The following is a 17241-nucleotide window of genomic DNA, read 5'->3' on the forward strand; positions in this document are numbered from 1 at the left end:
GTATGTAAATTCATCCATTGTTTATAGGAGAGTTTCATTATCATTTTCGTGATATGGACACCCCTCCCAATCATCACGTGGCCCTCTTTTCCCCATCTCCTCCTCTACTAGTAGCTGCCGAAAATGGTGGTACGCTGTCTTCCATGTTTGACTAGTGAGGACCAAAAGTAATCTGCCTATGATTGTGCAGGTGCCCAGTTGACAGCAGATTGGATTTGGATCCCAAATGGGTTGCTGGCATTTCCGTGAATATGAGACTGAAATTGAGCAGCTTATTGGATCCTTATCCATGTCTCGTGGAGACAGTTATGAATAGGATCTAGGCACAATTCCAGTAATAATTCTTGTTGCACTATAAATACAAAACCAGCTGTTTTCATGGTGAAGCTATGCTTTTGCTGTCCATTTTTAATCAGAAATAGGATGCATGGGCATCTGAGGAAATGAAGCAATAACAAATTTTATTATTTAGAATGTGACTTTATATTTTATCTCACTTTTCTTGAATGATCTGAGATGCTTGTGATCCTTGTTTGGGTTGTCTGAATCGTTTACTGGTCCCCAGTTGTTTCCTAACCACGTAGTGATAAGAATACAAAAACAATCAGAATGTCTTCCCACACCTGAGCACTTCCTGGCATTATTATTCTCACTGGAAGGAATTGTTGAAATTGGTGGCACCACCTATTGGCAGGAGAGTAAATCTATGAATAATGTTTATTTGCATACTAAGATAGAATAGTAAAATAGATATTTTTGAAACAATGGAATTGATATGCTTCAGTAAAGCTAGTCCTTGATTTAAAAACAAAAAACGAAACACCGCTTAGTCTAAAATATATTCCTAAAATAGTAGTGATGCAGAGCAGATCTTTCTAGTTATTCATGTTGGCCAATACTGTCACTTTTTTTGTTGTTGTTATGTTTAAAAGACTTTTGAAAAGGTACCCACCCTCAAAAAGCAGCTTTGCAACTGGCTAAAGGTGTTAAGACCTGGATTATTTGTTGATTCTGTGAAATAACTGGAGGTAAATTTTTCCTTATTTTGTTGTTCTCATTCTTCCATTTTAACAGATGTTACCCCTAGTCTGAAATGAGCTATCTCTCTGCAACAGCTTCCCAAGTGTTTGGGAGGAAGCAGTTTAAGCTGCAGTGTCTTCAGCAGGAGGATCTGCATTAGCTTTGAGGGTTTCATGGATGCTGTGTGATAAATGGCTTCTGGTAGTTGGCTTTGAGTGTGCTAGTCACTAGTGTTTATGCCAGAAGAGTCTACAAATGACTTAGTTGCACATCATGGGGCCTGTGTGATGACAGAACTGGTTGAATTTTCAGTTTGTTTAAAAAAAAACAACTTCACTGTGGCCTTCTTTAAATACATAAGCATAAATAAATATATGTGTACATTTTTTCGAAGGTGGTGGTTCCTATTTAGCATCTCTACTTTTCTTATCTGGAGGAGATGCCTGATAGCTGAAGGCTGGCACTCCTTGGGGCTGGGCATGAAGGTGCAGTGTTTCCTTGAAGACACATTGCAGACCAGGCTACACTGCCATCATGAATAGCTGAACAACTGCAGGGAGGCATGGGAACAGCTGCGAAGTCTGGAGAAGGCTTTGATGCAATATATATGTCTTCTCAGTATAGCTTCAGTTCATAACCCAGTTGGAAAACATCCTAAAAATGCTGTCTATGGATGTGCCTACGTTAGGTGGTTTCCAGGGATTCCTCTGCTGAGGAGCTGTGGTTGTGTGAGCAGATGGTGTAACCCTGCTGGGGCCCGGACAGCATTCAGGTCTGTGTGCAAGGCAAACCAGTTGCTGTCCTGCAGTGGAACGGGCACACAACTGCATGCAGAAACTGAAAACAAATGGGCAGAAACAGTGCAGGTGAGCTCAGGAATGGAGCATGCTGTGTGGAAAAAAGCTTGCCAGCAGTAATGTCAGTGTCTGAAGGGGTGAGATAGTTGGTTTTACTGTTGTGGTGCAGTTTGCCAACAGGCTGATGCTGATGTAAATGTAAAAGAAGCACAGTTTATGACTTGAGCTTCCTTAGTGCAGAGGGCTTAAGGTGCAAAATGTCCAAGCTCATAGCCATCAATTGAGCTGACAACATGAGAAAAAGTAGCATTTCAGTTCCTGGTGAACACAAAGTTGGATTGTTCTGTGCTTTAAAAGAACATTAAGTTCATTTCAGCTAGGAAAGCAAGAGGTAGAATGTAAAGTACTTGGAGCGAAAATGCCAGAAAATGCATGTATGATTAATACCCTGGTCCTTTTCTCTTCTTTATTAGCAGAAGCATGGAAGGATGGTCAGTGAAAATGCTAATGTGATTAAGCTGCTTATGCCTGCAGGGTCACAGCTGAAGAAAAGCAAAGCACAAGTGTGAATCTCATCATATTTTGCCACTGAGTTACTGTAGTTCAGCTCCTTGGCTAACAAGTTGAGATTTTCCCTCTTACTCCTGCCCATCCTTTGCTTAAGTAAGCATAGATCAAAACTGACGGTATGCTTCTGGCATTCTCATGTGAAAGTAGGCATGAGGGATCACAAATAACTACAAGCTGATTCTCAGACTGGAATTTGTTTGCTGACTGTCCATGTGGGTGGCAGTGTCCATAAATGTTTTAGCACAGTCTGGTTCATTCTTGGTCTTGGTACAAGATTTACCACTGACCTGTCAGTCCAGCCGCAGCATGGAAGACTGTACATTCAGAAGTGAAAAATGCTTTTGGAAGTCTTCAGTACTTAGCAATTCAAGGACAAGCTGCTGCTGGCTAAATGTGGCTGAGCAGAGAGGTGGATGACTCTAAATAGGGAGTGACAATGGGAGGAAATGCTGGGTGCAACAAGTGCTGTCCTGGCTCTGCAGTGTGGTGGTTGTTCTGGGTTTTAAGCCCCTCTGTACTGTGTGGCGGAATTCCTTCTGTTGTGATCAGATGCCTTTGTCTTAATGAAGTATGTAGCTACAAATCATCTCCTCACTGTTTCAAGGGCTAGAAGTCATGTGTTCAATTTCATGTTCTGTAGTTCAGCTTTGTGCTTGTCTATAAAATTTCCTGACACTTCAGTGCTATGGGCTGCTGTTCCCTTGTGTGCTGCAAGTGAGGCACAACCAAACCATCTCAGTCTGCGTGTCAGCAGGAGACAGCTGCTTCACTTCAGAGTCCATGGGTATATGCCTTCCTGCCCTTGGCTACAGATGCACACAGACATCTGTAGGTACACCTGTGGACATTGTATGTGGCATAAAGATACTGAGAAGCCAAGGTTTTGGGTAAGGTACGTGGCGTCATTCACAAGCAGCAAGAGAGCAAGGTGTGGCTAGCTGCTGGAAATGCTGTTGACACCTTTCAGCCCATGTTTTACTTGTGCTCTGCACACGATTCATTACAATAGAAAAATACTCTTTACTGGTGTAGCAGAGAAATTAAACGATTCTCATGGGATGTGTGTATGTATGTTCACACATGCATGCAGGAGGTGGTGAGGTTGTTTCCAGTCTCCTGTGTGTCAAACCTGGTTTGACCGTTAATTTATCTGTAAAAGGTTCTAGAGAGACCCCTAAATAAATGACCTGAAATAGCAAGTCCAATAAATAGTGCTATGTTTCAACTTGGTTCCACAGCTCTGTCTGTATGCTGGAACCTACAGAGTTTGTGCGTATCTCCTTTCTCAAGTCCTACCAAGTTTTCTCTTCAAGCATTGCAACAGTGTAAGAAATGCAAATATAAACTTAGAGCTCTTTGTTTGTAAAAAAAAACATTTACAGAGACAAGAGTGAATCCTCTTTCCCCCCCTTCCCCCGGGTTTCAGGCAGCAGTAGTTTGAACAGGAAGTACTGTATTTAAGTGCAATATGAGTGAAACATTTTAGTGAGACATCTTGGTTTGTTTGTTTTTGTTTGATGCTGCTCAGAGATCTGAAGCAGTAGGGTAGAAAGAGTAAGCAAAAAGCAGAAAAGGCTTATTAAAATTAAAAACCTAACGTTTATGGTGCACTTCTCCGTGAGTCAAAATGTCTGCTTGGATCAAAAAATCAATAGCAGCAGAGGATTTGATCTAAACGCAAAATTTTTGAGAAGATCAAGGAAATGTGGGAACATGAGGAATGATTCTAGTGAGAAACGCTGCTCTTGTTTCTCAATTATAGGCCTAATTTCAATTAAGAGTTGTTGAGACTTCCGCCTCTCTTCTTACCCCCACAGATTTCAACGTCATCCCAATCACAGTTGCTGTTTGTTGCCATCCCTCTACTTTTTCCCTAAAATCAACCGCTTAACATGTGATGTCTTGAAAATGCTCATGATTTGTTTGTTTTCTTCGTAGGCTGGAATGGTGCTGAGATGTGGCTACTTCTGGTTCGGGTTATTTCTCGTGCCCACTGTGTGCCTTGTGAAAGATGTGGCATGGACAGCGTAAGTCCTGAACCTGTCTTCTCTGAGTTCTGGAAATTATTCTGCATGCTCATGTTGTCCAGTTCATCCTGTACCAATCCGAGGGAGGCAGCCTTCACTGAGTAACAAAGATATCTCTCTTGATTATTTACATTGTCTACCCTGTGCGTAAACAAATCAAATTCAGACCTCAGAGATGTCCTATTCTAAAAGGGAGCCAATATTTTGTTTGGTTTGACTGAGGTTACGTAGAACATAAAAATGCAGTACTCCTGTCCTTACCCTGTTCCAGTTTCCAGTTGCTGCTTTTTAGGTTCACTCGGCAGTGGGTATTTGAAGATTTAACTGAGAGGAGAGCAGTACTCACAGAACACTGTATTCAGTTTTAGTAACTTCTTCCCTGCCCGGAAAAGAGGAACAAGCCCTGTGAAATACAGCTCTGTGTAATCTCCAGATCCTCTCAAAACTCTCTAGTTTCAAAAATCTGCAGAACTTAAACAATTTCAGTAATTCTGGTTTAAAGAGAAGGAGCTTCTCTATCACGGCAATTGAAATGCAGAAGCATTCTTTTCAGGTAGCATTTCTGGTGTTCCACTTGCTTTTTAAGCATCTAATGACCCACAGCTTTCATTCTTTCCTTTGGAAGTCTGTTTAACAGCCAAGATGTTTTTGATGATTTGTTGGTGTGTTGTGATTTGTAAATGTTTTTCTTTAGCCTAATTAATGAGATTTTTTTTGGATTCTGAACAGCTAGAAGTAACTTTGTAATCACATTCTCATTGTGTTAGAAGAGCAACAAAGAAAGCATTGCCCTTTCTCTCATCTGAAGGCAGTGCTGGGCTTTATAACCTGACACAAGGACCCAACCCTTTCTAAGTCAGGAAAAAATTGAGATCCCAGCTGCCATGAAGAGGCAGAAGAAGAGAATGCAGACTAGCATGTCACTTTGTCATGAGGGCCCAAAGTGGAAGCTTCATCCCACAATGAGCTGTTGATCAGTCAAGGAAGGCTCTGTTCTAGGGAGAAATACAAAAAAAAAAAAAAAAAAAAAAAAAAAAAAAAAAAAAAAACCACCAAAAAAAACCCAGAATGTTTGCCAAACATGGGTACATTTCAAGCTCCAGCATATGGGGTAAGTCAGGTAATATACATGCATCTGAAAATCTGATTTTTTTTCTTCCCTTGGGGCTGATGGCATGATTAAATTAAACTAATTTTGCTTGGCAAACCTGCCAGTCAGTAGATATGTATTGTATGCTTTCCCATTTTCTTCATCAGCTTAATTTTCATGAGCTACACAGCTAAAATTGAATCTAAGAACCATAATATAAAATTTATGTTAAGGTCGAACTATGATTTAATGGTTTTGCACACTAGAGGGTTTTTTGTTACATTCATTAAATTTCTTCAATTGAAAATAATTTAAGAACTGTAAAGCTGAGCCCAAAATGAGGCTAAATTTGGATACTTAAGTTAGCTGTGTCAATGAGCTGGTTTTTAAAACTGAAAAAATCTTAGAACTCATTTAGTGTAACAGGCCCTACTCCTGTGTCAGGCATTATTTAAAATTACATGCTCAGAAGTCAATGGGAGTACTCCTGTGATACAAGCCAAATAGGAGCTGAACTGTTTGCGTCATCAGGAATCAAAGATATATTTTGGTGTCCAAGACTGTGCTTCAGTTTTTCAAATGTTTCTGTGATAGTTCAGTGTCCTGCACTTGTCCTCTGTTCTTATCAGTTCTTGGCAAAAATGGCTAAAGAGTTGTAAAACAAACGAGGCTGAAGCAGGCTCATCCTCAGCTATTACTCATGGAAAACTGTTACTGACTCAGCCTGTTCTTCAATATTTCTTAGAGAATCTCAGCAACATAATCCTTTCATTGCTTCAGAGCAGGAATGTACAGAGATTGTGAAGCTTGGAAGACAAACGTGTGTGATTGATATGCTGGATATTTTCCCAGCAGATTTTAAACAGGAGGCTCCTATCAACATTAAGCAAAAAATCTGTTCTCTAAGCAGGACTTCTCTTTTTAACCTACCACTGAAAAATTAACGCCATTAACATTTTAACTAGGATAAATGAAATGACACAGCTATCAGCACTGCCATATGGAAGGAGTAAAGGTCTGTTTCCTTTCCAAGAGGCTTGCCATTCAAAACTTGAGCCCAAGGCCTCTGGAAGTCAGACAGCACATTTCCACAGCAGTGGTTACAGCACATGGCTGTCCATAATTCAGCAGAATCTGGTTTGGGCCATAAAATTCCAGCAGATTTGACTTCTCGTGGTCATGGAATTTGTCCCTTTCTGATCCTTTTGGATGTGAAGTGTATGTCCACAGAAAGAGCATCTGTGTGACCCGAAAGATACATACCGAATTTCAGTACAAAATACTGTCAGAAAAACAAATATGGTCCAGAGTTTTTGCCTGGAAGAAGGCTAAAAGGAATAACCCAGTGTGTTTAAAAGCCATGCAAATATTTGTTTCTAAACTGCCATTCTGTATCCAGTGTCAAAATGTTTAATGCTGGCAAGCATGAGCGAGTTTTACATGTTCCCTTTGTCGTACATGCTGCACTTGTCAGCTCCCACGTTCTCCACAGCTCCAGGTTTTTTGTTTAAATATTCTTGTGTATGTATGTATATATGTATATGAAGTGAATCAAGGAAAAGTGGGATACTTCTCACTTTAGAAAAAGAAGGAAGCTTATTATTAATTCTTGGCTGCAATACCACATTGTTAACTTTGGTCCACTCCTTGAGTTCAGTGGCTTTGCTTGGATTAAGGTTCTGCCTTATAAAAGTCCCAGTTGTGCTACCGTTGAAAAGAACAGAGTTTTATAAAGTGAGTTCTTCCTTACAGTTGGCACATGTCACTTGAATGCATGTCGCTGTTGCTAAGAAGTCTTGAAATGTCAGACCCACAAAGCTATGTGAGAATCATAAAAATGTAGAACTTATTCTAGCAAAATTAGGGAAGAGGGCAAGAATTTATTTTTAAAGATGGTGTCTCAACACTTAGTATTATAGCGAGACATTTCTTGAGCCTTCCAGTACTTACCAAAGTCCTGATGTGCTTTTTTTTTTTGTGAGGGGAGAACTAGGGGAAGAAGCACATTGTACTTGCCAGCCCTTGCAGGGTAAATAAGTGACAAGGCACATCCTTGTGTGCACTTGCAGTCTCTGGAGCATGGGACACCTACTATGGTGTTGATAACGAAGAGCCACAGTAGAGGTGTCATTGTGCTTGAGAAAAACTTGTGAATGCAACCGTGCTCCTCCCTGCCATGTCCTGACCTTCACAACCCCCAGATATCCCCCCAGGGCTGTGATGTGGAGGTATGCACTTCCCTGACTTGGAAGGGGGAACAGCCAGCTGAGATGACGTTCAGCTATTCTTGTGGTCCCTGATCTTAATATCCCTATGTGTGAGGAAAGTTGAGTTTGCCTTTATATAACTCAACAATTGCAGATGAACGGGAACAGCAAATACAAGAGCTCACAATTTATTGATGGCTGATCACGTATCTAGGGCCGCTTGTAGAGTACAAGGTAAAAGCTAAGACTTCTACCTGTGTTTTTATATATCAAAAGTTAACAATGTGCTGTTGTGAAAAAATCATGAAGTATCCAGTCCTGTTGCCAGCAGTCCATGGAATATCTGCAACTGGCTTTGATGGGAGCAAGCCCAGGCTCTGAGGCATTTGTAATACCATATTTTAGTATTTGTTCCTGGAGAAACGTGTGGATAGGTCAGCTCATGCACTTTTATAAATACTTCATTACTCATTCTTCCATGGATGTTCTGTCTCCAAGTGAAGAAGTGACTCAGTGCATAACAATTACCTGGGGGGGTTACTGTTGCTTCATGGATACTCAGCCATGGCAGAACATACGTATTCTGTTATTTCATTTTACTTCTAAAATACTTCAGAACACCTGACTTTGGAGCAAACGTATTTTTTCCATATTGTGCAATACCTGCTTTTGCTGTCCTCCCCTAATTGGATTTTGTTGCTCAGTTTCCATTTTGAATTTGCTGTTCACCCCAAGGAAGAAGAAGAACATCCCTCATTTCCTATGCTGTGTGGCATGAAACCTTGGGAGAGAGACCGAATAACTTGCAGATTTCTGTGTTCTCGTCTATGGGAGAACAGGTTTTAAAGGGGTTTTGTAAGTTCCAAACATTCTCAGTGCTGAAATTTACATTAGTAGGTAAAAGATGAGTTCAAGGTCAGTGTTTTAATGTATTTACTCAAATTAAAGAGTGTGGTAGTTACGTCAACTGTAAAGATTATGAGAATTAATAATTCAAAGCTTTCTCATCTAAGAAAATCACTAGTTTCCCATCCTCAAAGAGTTTAAACATTAGCTTGACAAGTTATAGTAACTCAAATGCAATTAGTATCTGTGCAGCTGTGAGTTATCTCACGTTTTTGAAATGCTGAATTTTAAAATAAGCTTGCTATCCTGTATTCTCCTGTCACAATATGTTGGTGTTTCCTTCATATCGTACTCCTTGGTGCTTTAAATCAGGTACCTCTCCTAGGTACATCCTTGATATCCAGATTCTACTGTTTTATATTTTCTTGTTCTGTTTCCTTTGCTTTGCTCTTAAATTCAGATATGTTTTGAAAAGTTTTCATTTTAGTTTCTCATTCTGAGACATACGGGGCCCAATTCAGCACCACGAAGACCAAATACTTGGATATCACTTAGTTTCAAGCCACTCACATCTACAGTGGACTCAGCAGAGGCTTTGTGGTTTTCATTTCTTATTCCCCATGGAAGGAGGGATAAGAATCATGCTTTTTAAAAATAAATGCATCTTCATTATAGTTTAATTATATGTACAGCAGTTACTTTTCAGCTAGAGGAGGGAAGACGTTTTGTAGTGTTGGTTAAGGATGATAGAATCCGTGTGTAGGATTTTTATAAAACTTGAAAATAAATTTTTGCCACCTCTAGATCTGAAGAATATAATTTTAATGCCATGAAGTGAAGCAAGTGGTGTATTACCGTCCTTGTTCCCATCTTGTTTTCGGGCTTATCGTGCAGTCACATGCAAATCAGTATTGTCTCATGGGACACTTGTCCTCCTCTAAGTGACACAAAAGAGGAAGCTGATCAAAAAATGTCCATTGCAGAAAGATCCCCACATTTCGTATTATTACTTTGTAAATGTCAGGAGAGGGGACTGGGTTCTCCTTATGCCAGTTTAATTTTTAGTAGTACTAGAGTGGTAGGTGAAACTGAAAAAGAGCCTCAGTATTTACAGGGGGGAACTACTTTCCAAATTGTGGTTACGTGTGTGGTGCATGCATGGCTCATTGAATCCCCAAGCTGAGAAAATAGGACAGAGCCAGTCTTGTTACTGTCATCTTGAAAGTGCAGAGAAAAAAGTGCTTTTTCAAGTCATGTGAGACTGATAAATGAAAATAAAGGGGCTTGAATGGCAATTATTATCTGAGACTCTCCTCAGGTTTTCAGAGCAGTGTGACGCATAGCTCAAAAGACCGAGTGGAATCATGTTTTACTGCCATGAATATTCAATGAATTTTTGTTCTTTTGTCTGAGAGCTCTGGTCCTGAGCAGTCCCACAGCAGCAGTGTCAGGTCTCCACAGTCCGATAGCTGTGCTAGTTGCTTACATCTTGAGTGTTGTGTTGAAGCAGACAAACTCTGCCAAATTTCTCATTTCTTATGTAATATTTTGCAGGTATTGTGAATCTGGGCTGACTGTTCATGTGCATTCACTGCCTTACTTCCCAAATCACATGAAGGAGTTGCCCTGGCTTCTCATACAAGAAGTAAAATTGGGCTTTTTTAACATCACAACATTCATGTGGCTTTCCTTGTGTCTTCCTTGTTATTGTGGTACAGGGCCAAGCATACCTACCATAAATCTTTGCTGGAACAAGTTCAAGAGTTGGAGATGAAGACAAGAGAGCTGGGAAAAGCCATGCTTCGTGACAGTAATGGAAAGAGGTGGGACAATAATATGCTGATGTTTAAAAAAAAAAATTACTTGTCCTCTCCTCTTTTTATTTCTTATTGTTTAAATCTGATTGCAGACAGGTAAGAAGTCTTCTGCCCTGTATTATTAATTTGTTGCTGTTGTTCCTTTCCATATATTCTTGTTGCCCCCACCAAAACCCTTTTGGTTTTGTTTCTCCTATGTTATTGCTAGCGAGGCTGTATTTGTAAACTACAGCTCAATCTCCTGGTAACAAGTAGTGCTATTACCTGGCCGTTTAGCCAGACTGTTTTGAAAGGACTTTGTTGCACATACTTTCTTTGCCATCAAAGAAGTCAGCCTAATAAGTTTGTCCAAGGTGGAAACTGTGACTCAGGATTTAAGGAGGGTTAGACTGTAGCTAAAGGGAGAACTGGCTAATCCAGTGTTTCTCTACAGCTGCATTCGTTCTCACCTCAAGGTGTTGTTTTTTGTTTTTTGTTTTTTTTTTTTAAATATTTTTGCTGTTTTCCACTGCAGTTTTGAAGGCCCCTGGGTTCAGGGTTCTCAGTTTCTCGTCATACCTTTCCCTTGTATCCACACCATATGGACTTGAACATACTGCTATTATTGAATCCTTCTTTGTAAGGGGAGAGTATGTGTTGGTATGTGTTGCGTGGGAACCTTTGTCTCTTCTGAAAGAAGCTAAAGAAAATCACACGGAGGCTTTTGCATCCAACAGTTTCATTTGCCATCGCAGAATGTGGTTCTGCATCAGCTAGTCGGAAAAGCTCCCTGGGTTCAAAAACGTTTTAGAACTAACTCTTCTGTTCCCTAAACAATATGGCACCACATGACTTGCTAAGAAACGACACGATCATTAAACTGGATTTTAGCAAACCTTATAAACTAGCAAACTGAGTGGAATGGAGCTTTTAAAAGATTTTGTTCTTGTGGGGCAGGGTCATCCTTTGAGCCTTTGATGTCTATTCTGAGGTAAACTAATTGCCATATTGTAGCTGCTGCTAAGATGAGTGGGTAGTAGATTTTTCAGCTGAACTTGTGAGTTAATAAGCACTATTTTTAGGGAAAATTATCAGGGAGTGAGTTTACCAAGATTGTAGTAAACCAAAAAGCTTTAAAAAAATGCTTTGTGAACTACAGTGTGTTTGTAAGATGGCCTTAGTGAGCGGAGTTTGCTTCTCAGAAGCCAAGACAAAGTAAACATAGTGTTGTTGATTAAAATCACTTCAAAATGCTTGGTATGCTCAGTTTTTATTGAGCCATTTTTCTGCCATGACTTTTGGAGTCTACAAAACACTGCATATAAATTGTGCTCACTTGGAAAAGTCACAAACTGCGCATCAAATTGCTTAAAAAGAAAAAGCAAACTTTGCAACACTGGTCAACAGTGTTTTATGCCATGATTAAAATCAGCAAAAATGCCTGAAGTCAGGCATCAAATTAAAAATAGGTGTTGTTTTTAGTTGGCTGAGTAGTCACCTTAAAGTCAGTTGGAGTCAAAGTGGTACCAAAATCAGGTTCACCTCCCAGCCAAAACACGTGAAAGGTGTGACTCTGGGTTGTGAATTACTGCTCACAGACCAATTAGATGCCAAGCAAGTGGGATCCAGTTGTGCTGAGGACTGGCTGTTCCCAGGCGTGCTGTTCTGATAGTAGGAGCCACACAGCTGCTGCTGTGGTTCCTATCAGTGCCTGGGACAAAGCTGCATTTGTGTCAGTGAGATGTTTGTGTTTTCCTGCCAGTGTTAAGTGCCAGTTATTGACAGTCACGGAGGGAAGTGAATCCACTTTTTGCAGGCAGAATCTGGGGGTCGTGAGGCAGGTTGACATAGTATTAATAGTGAGAAAGGTTGTTAGTGTTTAATCTGTTTATATGCGTGTGTATGTGTCTCCTAGAACTTGATGGGTTTCTTCTCTGTTTATACAGACAGTCCTGACTTGCTGTAAATTTAAAGACCATGTTGTAATTCACTCATATGCTCTATGTTTTCATAGCCTTTTATTTTACTGCATTCTTATTGCAAACTCTCTCATCTGCATTCCTCCTCCTCTGTATAGCTTCACTTCATTCTCGAAACGCTTGCATGGAGATGATGTAAGGAATCCCTACTGGCCTTCTCCCCTTCTCCCTCCCCCACTTCTTTCCATGCATTTGTTTGTTCTTCTTCCTAATTGCTCCCAGATTTTCTGGGTGGTCCATCTGTGAACTAGATAATGGTAGAGTGCCTCTGCCTGCTAGGAGCTGGTGTGCTGTGCTTGTGATGTGGCCTCCAGAGTGCTCTTCAGAGTTGTTCTGCCTTTTATCTCTTTTGTTTGTCTCCTGGCTCTTTCACACCTGCTTGAAATCGTGAGCTTGTCCAAAGGGAAGGGTGGGAAAGAGGCAGAGGGACCTTACTGCAGTTACAGCCTCTCTGGTTCATATTCTTTATTTTCTCTTAAGTGTCCTTGAAGCCAGTGGAAATGAGGAGATGCATGCACTTCTCTCCCCTGCTGCCCACAGCCCCATTGCTCTTAGGGTATTACTGGCAATGTGGCACTGTGCAGAAAAGGAACGTAACCAGAGTCTCTTCATTTCTAACACAAAATGGAGAGCTGTGTTAGAACTGCACGGGTCTACCAGTCACCTCTGAGTGCTGGTGTCAGCTCTTGGTTGGAAGTGTTCCTGAAAACACAGCCATTAGGTGTTGGTTTGTTCAGGCAGCTGTGAAAGATAAGCTTGCTGTCATCGGGTCTGGTTTCCTGTCTCATGTAGTAGATGCTATTTTTGTTCAGTGTTTTTTTTCACAAACAAAAAAAATATATATAAAAATCACACCCAATTAAAGATAAGGGGGATTTAGGGAGCTAATTGCTGTTATCATTAGATAGACTATAGGGGAAAAATGAAGTGCAAGATGTGGATCTTTAGGATTATTCTGTTAAACAAAAAGCAATTCACAAACCCCAGAAGGCAGTGAGACCATCTAGACTTACACAACAGGGTGCCAGCAGTTTGCAGCAGCTCACTTGAATTTCTGTAAAGCATGAACAGGGTAGCACCTGGGTCTTCACTGCAGTTTGGGTAGGAGCACCAGGAGATCTCATGTGCCTCTAAATATGCACATCCTGCTTTCGGTCTTCACCCTGGCAACCATTCTTGCAAGAGACATTTTTCCTGGTTAATAAAAAGTGCCTTCTAGTGCCAGTTAGATTTTCTAAATCTTAGTTTCTTTGAGCAGTGTCTGAAATTGAATTTGCTTTTATTGAGTTAAAACAAACAAACAACAACAAAAAAAAAACAGGCATATATTTTGTCTTTATCAATGATAAGTGAGAAAAGAAAATGGGAGGTGGGGGCTGGTTGATGATGGCTGGTGTGTGCAGGAAAGAGCACTGGCATGCAGAGTGCTACAGCCTGGTCCCAAATACCTCAGAAAAAGCACTAGTGAGATTCTTGAAGGTGATACCAAGTATACTGCTGTGAGCCGTAAAGGGTTTTGTCTTCATTTTTTCTCTATATCTCATCTAGACATCTGAAACTTTTATTTTTCATGGAAGCTGGAATGATTACAAAATCAGATGATTCCAAGAGTTAGTGGATTTAATCAGGGGAAAATGCCACATCCGTGGAGGTGTTTGATGCCATATTGGATGGGGCCGTGGGCAACCTGATCTGGTGGTTGGCAGGTTTGCCCATGGCAGGGGGGTGGAACTGGATGATCTTTAAGGTCCTCTCTGACCTAAGCCATTCTGTGAATCTATGGAAATACTTGAAAACTGATGACCAGAAATAGCTTGAGAAGCAGAGGTGGGAGCGTGCAGCAAGGAGTTAGCAAGGGATCCCATGGTGTGTTCACATTCCTGCTTGTGGAAGATGAGTGCCTGCTCTGGTGCTCCCCAGCCTGACACACAGTGGCTGGCATCCAGCCCGGCTGCAAGGTGAGCGAGCCTGGGTGCAGGAGGGGAAAGGGCTCCCTGGCACTCATATAACAAAGGGCAGGATTTAACACTAAATTTATGTGGATTCAGAGAGGTGAGAGGGGGCAGTCTGTGTGCCAAAGTAAACAGGGACATGTGGAGACACCTGCCCAGCAGAGCTAATCATGTTAACATGTGAGATTTACACACACGAAAAAAGTTTTTCTACAACTTTTGTATTCAAAAGTGGCATTGAGTTCAGCTGCAGCGATTTTTTTGTATCTTGAGGTAAGTTTGCAAGTAAACCTTGCCTCGTTTAGGGCCAAGTCTTTAAGTCTTCGTTCACTTTTCAGTCCATCTAACCTCTCGTTGAAGTCAGCAGGCATTCAGGTGGAGTAAAGCCTGATTAATGACCAAAGCAAACTTTATTTTGGAAACCCGTGTCATTTCAGTGCTCCAACGGCCAACAAGGAGAGCTGTGCAGCATGCTCCTTGTGACAGTAGATTTTCTATTGCATAGTTCCCCTATCTGAAGCTCCCTTTGAAGGTGGCTTTTTGGTTGTTTTTCTGTTCTGTTTTGTAATTTTTTAGTGGCTGGGATGAGAACAGTATTTGATACTGAAGAATGATGCAGCTTTCACTGTTGAATTGCTTTACATGGACTTGAAGGGCCTGGGCTGTGCTGTAGAACAGTGCCTGCTCCACTGAAATATTGGGAAGAATTCTTTCAAATTATTAGGAAAACTGAAAGGCAGTGTCTTTTATTCAGCAAAGAGAAATTGAAGTGGCTGCTGAAGAAGCAGACCCCACTTCATGTTGTGCATTTTAGCTCTGTCTGCTTCCAGATATGAGCTGATGAAAGTTGGCCACCTCTTCCTTTCATCTCCGTTTTGTAGAACAAGTGCTGGTTTTCCATGCGCTGAAAACTGCAGTGCTCCCCAGTCTCTTGCTGTCTGTCTTCAACAAGGAAACTCTGTGATGGAAATTCTCTTTCACTCCAGTGCTTTTCACCAAAGCCGCCTGTTGCTTCAGTGAAACATGCACGACTGGTTCTCACCTCAAGAGCAAGCTGTCTAGTGACCTCAGCCTGGGTTTTATGGGGTGGGTGAGCACAGAGGCCTATCTTGTTTCCATAGCTGTGTGAGGAGGTGGGCAGTCGGGTGACACAGGTGCTCGTGGGAGGGCTCCTTTTGTCCTTGCGGAGGAGACCGAGGTGTGGGAAGCCTGGCAGGTCCTGTGGCTACACACATCCGAGGGCAGGGAGCCTCCCGCCAAGCAGGGCAGGAGCAGGAATGCTAAAACAGACTTAATTCTCCACTTATAACAAACCCTGAATGAGCTTGAGCATCTGATCTCCTCATTCCAGAGGAAGAGGCGAGCATTTTCATTAATGTCACCAGAAGCAAGACTTGGGCTCGTTATATGTCAAAGGACTTTGTCTCTTTATTGATGCATTCCAAATTACAGCCGCTTGAATAGAGAGGCTGGTGGCCCCTGTCCATCAGCAGGTACAACAAATCTTATTTCAAACAAACTCAGCCTTGTGTTTTTAACTGGTTAAACAGCAGTGGGTGTTTGGAGCCAAATTCTGGTTCCATGAGTGCCTTGAGTTGGGTGCAGTGACTCAGGGTACTCAGGACCACAATCTGAGCCCATCATTCAAGCATAAAATAAGGTTAAAGAGAAGAGCTGTATTTTGGTTTTGAGGTCTGAGGCTTTTTATCAATTTTTCCAGATGTTTTTCACACCATTTCTGGGAAGGAAAGGCGAGATTTCCCCACCAGCATACACAACAAAGTGACTGGCATATTTACGATTTTTTCCTTGCAGCTTTACTAGTAAAAAGATATTAGACTCCTTTTACTAGCAAAACGCACATAAAATGATATCAGTGCTTTTTCTGTTAAATTCTTTGATTCCATATGGTAGACGTTCACGTATGGTAGGTGGAAAATGCTTAATTTTATTTTATGCTTGTCCCTTTGTCTCTCTCTCTTGTCCCATGTCAGTAAAGAATCACCACATCATTTCCTCATGTTAATACATACCGTTAATTTCTGGCATTTCTAACTCCTAGGCACTTGCAGATTACCAGGGTTGGTTCTGGCTTGAACTGGGCAGTGTAGATGTAGTGGGGCAGAGGAGGGAGGGAGCAGGAGAAGGAGAGATGGTCAAGCTGGTGGAGAGATGAAGGGGGAGCTGCCATGTTCTTGCTGACACAGGCAATGCATGTGCCCAGCTGCTCGCGCACTCCAGTTGGAACTGATGTCACCCTTCTCCAGTGCAATTAATTATTTCACATATTGATTGTGCCTGTCACCGAACTTTGAGGGAGATGCAGTGCCACAAGTAAAGTTAAAACCTGGTGACCTGGAGAAGATTTAGATCTGTGATCACATCTGCTAGCAAAGTCGGAGTTGACGGAGGTACAGTATCAGTACAAAGGCCAAAATGAAGCTGTAAATTGAAAGGGAAGATTAGGAAAAAGGGAACATAACAAGATGAGGGTTAAAACTGATTAAGGGGCCAATCTCTGTGATGCCTAATCCGTAGTTACTGGGTTGGGCACCGGGGATCTCCACAGGAGGTGGAAGAAGAAATCTTCCCTCCAGGCTGCACAGCAGGAGAACCGCTTCGTAACAACTATTCCAGTGTAATGGCTTCAGCAGTCTCGCCCAGATCCTCCTGGCTGTCCCATCTACGAGGAGGGGCAAGACAGTGCGTCTTCCCAACAAGAACACAAAAACCTCTACTGGGTACTAAATCCTTAGTGGACAGTTACAAAATACATAAAAGCTTGAAGAAAAGCAATTTGTTTTTTTTGCAAGTCAACCACTGTGCTTTGCTCTTAAAAAAAAAAAAAAAAAGTTAAAAAGTAATGAGAGGAGAGCTTAGAGTTTTTGAACAGGAGTTATTTTAAGTTCATTCAAAATGTGGAGGTATACTTTATTGTAACCTTCTGTTGGGGATTT

The 17241-nt window shown here is 41.4% G+C and overlaps 1 protein-coding gene across 8 annotated transcripts in view; it reads left to right on the forward strand.

Annotated features, from left to right (window-relative positions):
- The window catches only part of ATP8A2 (ATPase phospholipid transporting 8A2), a 322239-nt gene that overhangs the window by 282701 nt on the left and 22297 nt on the right, over positions 1 to 17241 (forward strand). For all 8 annotated transcript variants that reach the window (XM_048933647.1, XM_048933645.1, XM_048933650.1 and 5 more), the window contains 2 exons: positions 4326 to 4414; positions 10276 to 10380. In XM_048933647.1, the coding sequence (XP_048789604.1) occupies positions 4326 to 4414; positions 10276 to 10380 (194 nt within the window). The remainder of the gene's footprint in view (positions 1 to 4325; positions 4415 to 10275; positions 10381 to 17241) is intronic.

The sequence above is a fragment of the Lagopus muta genome, chromosome 1, assembly GCF_023343835.1.
Source record: "Lagopus muta isolate bLagMut1 chromosome 1, bLagMut1 primary, whole genome shotgun sequence".
Classification (NCBI taxonomy): domain Eukaryota; kingdom Metazoa; phylum Chordata; class Aves; order Galliformes; family Phasianidae; genus Lagopus; species Lagopus muta.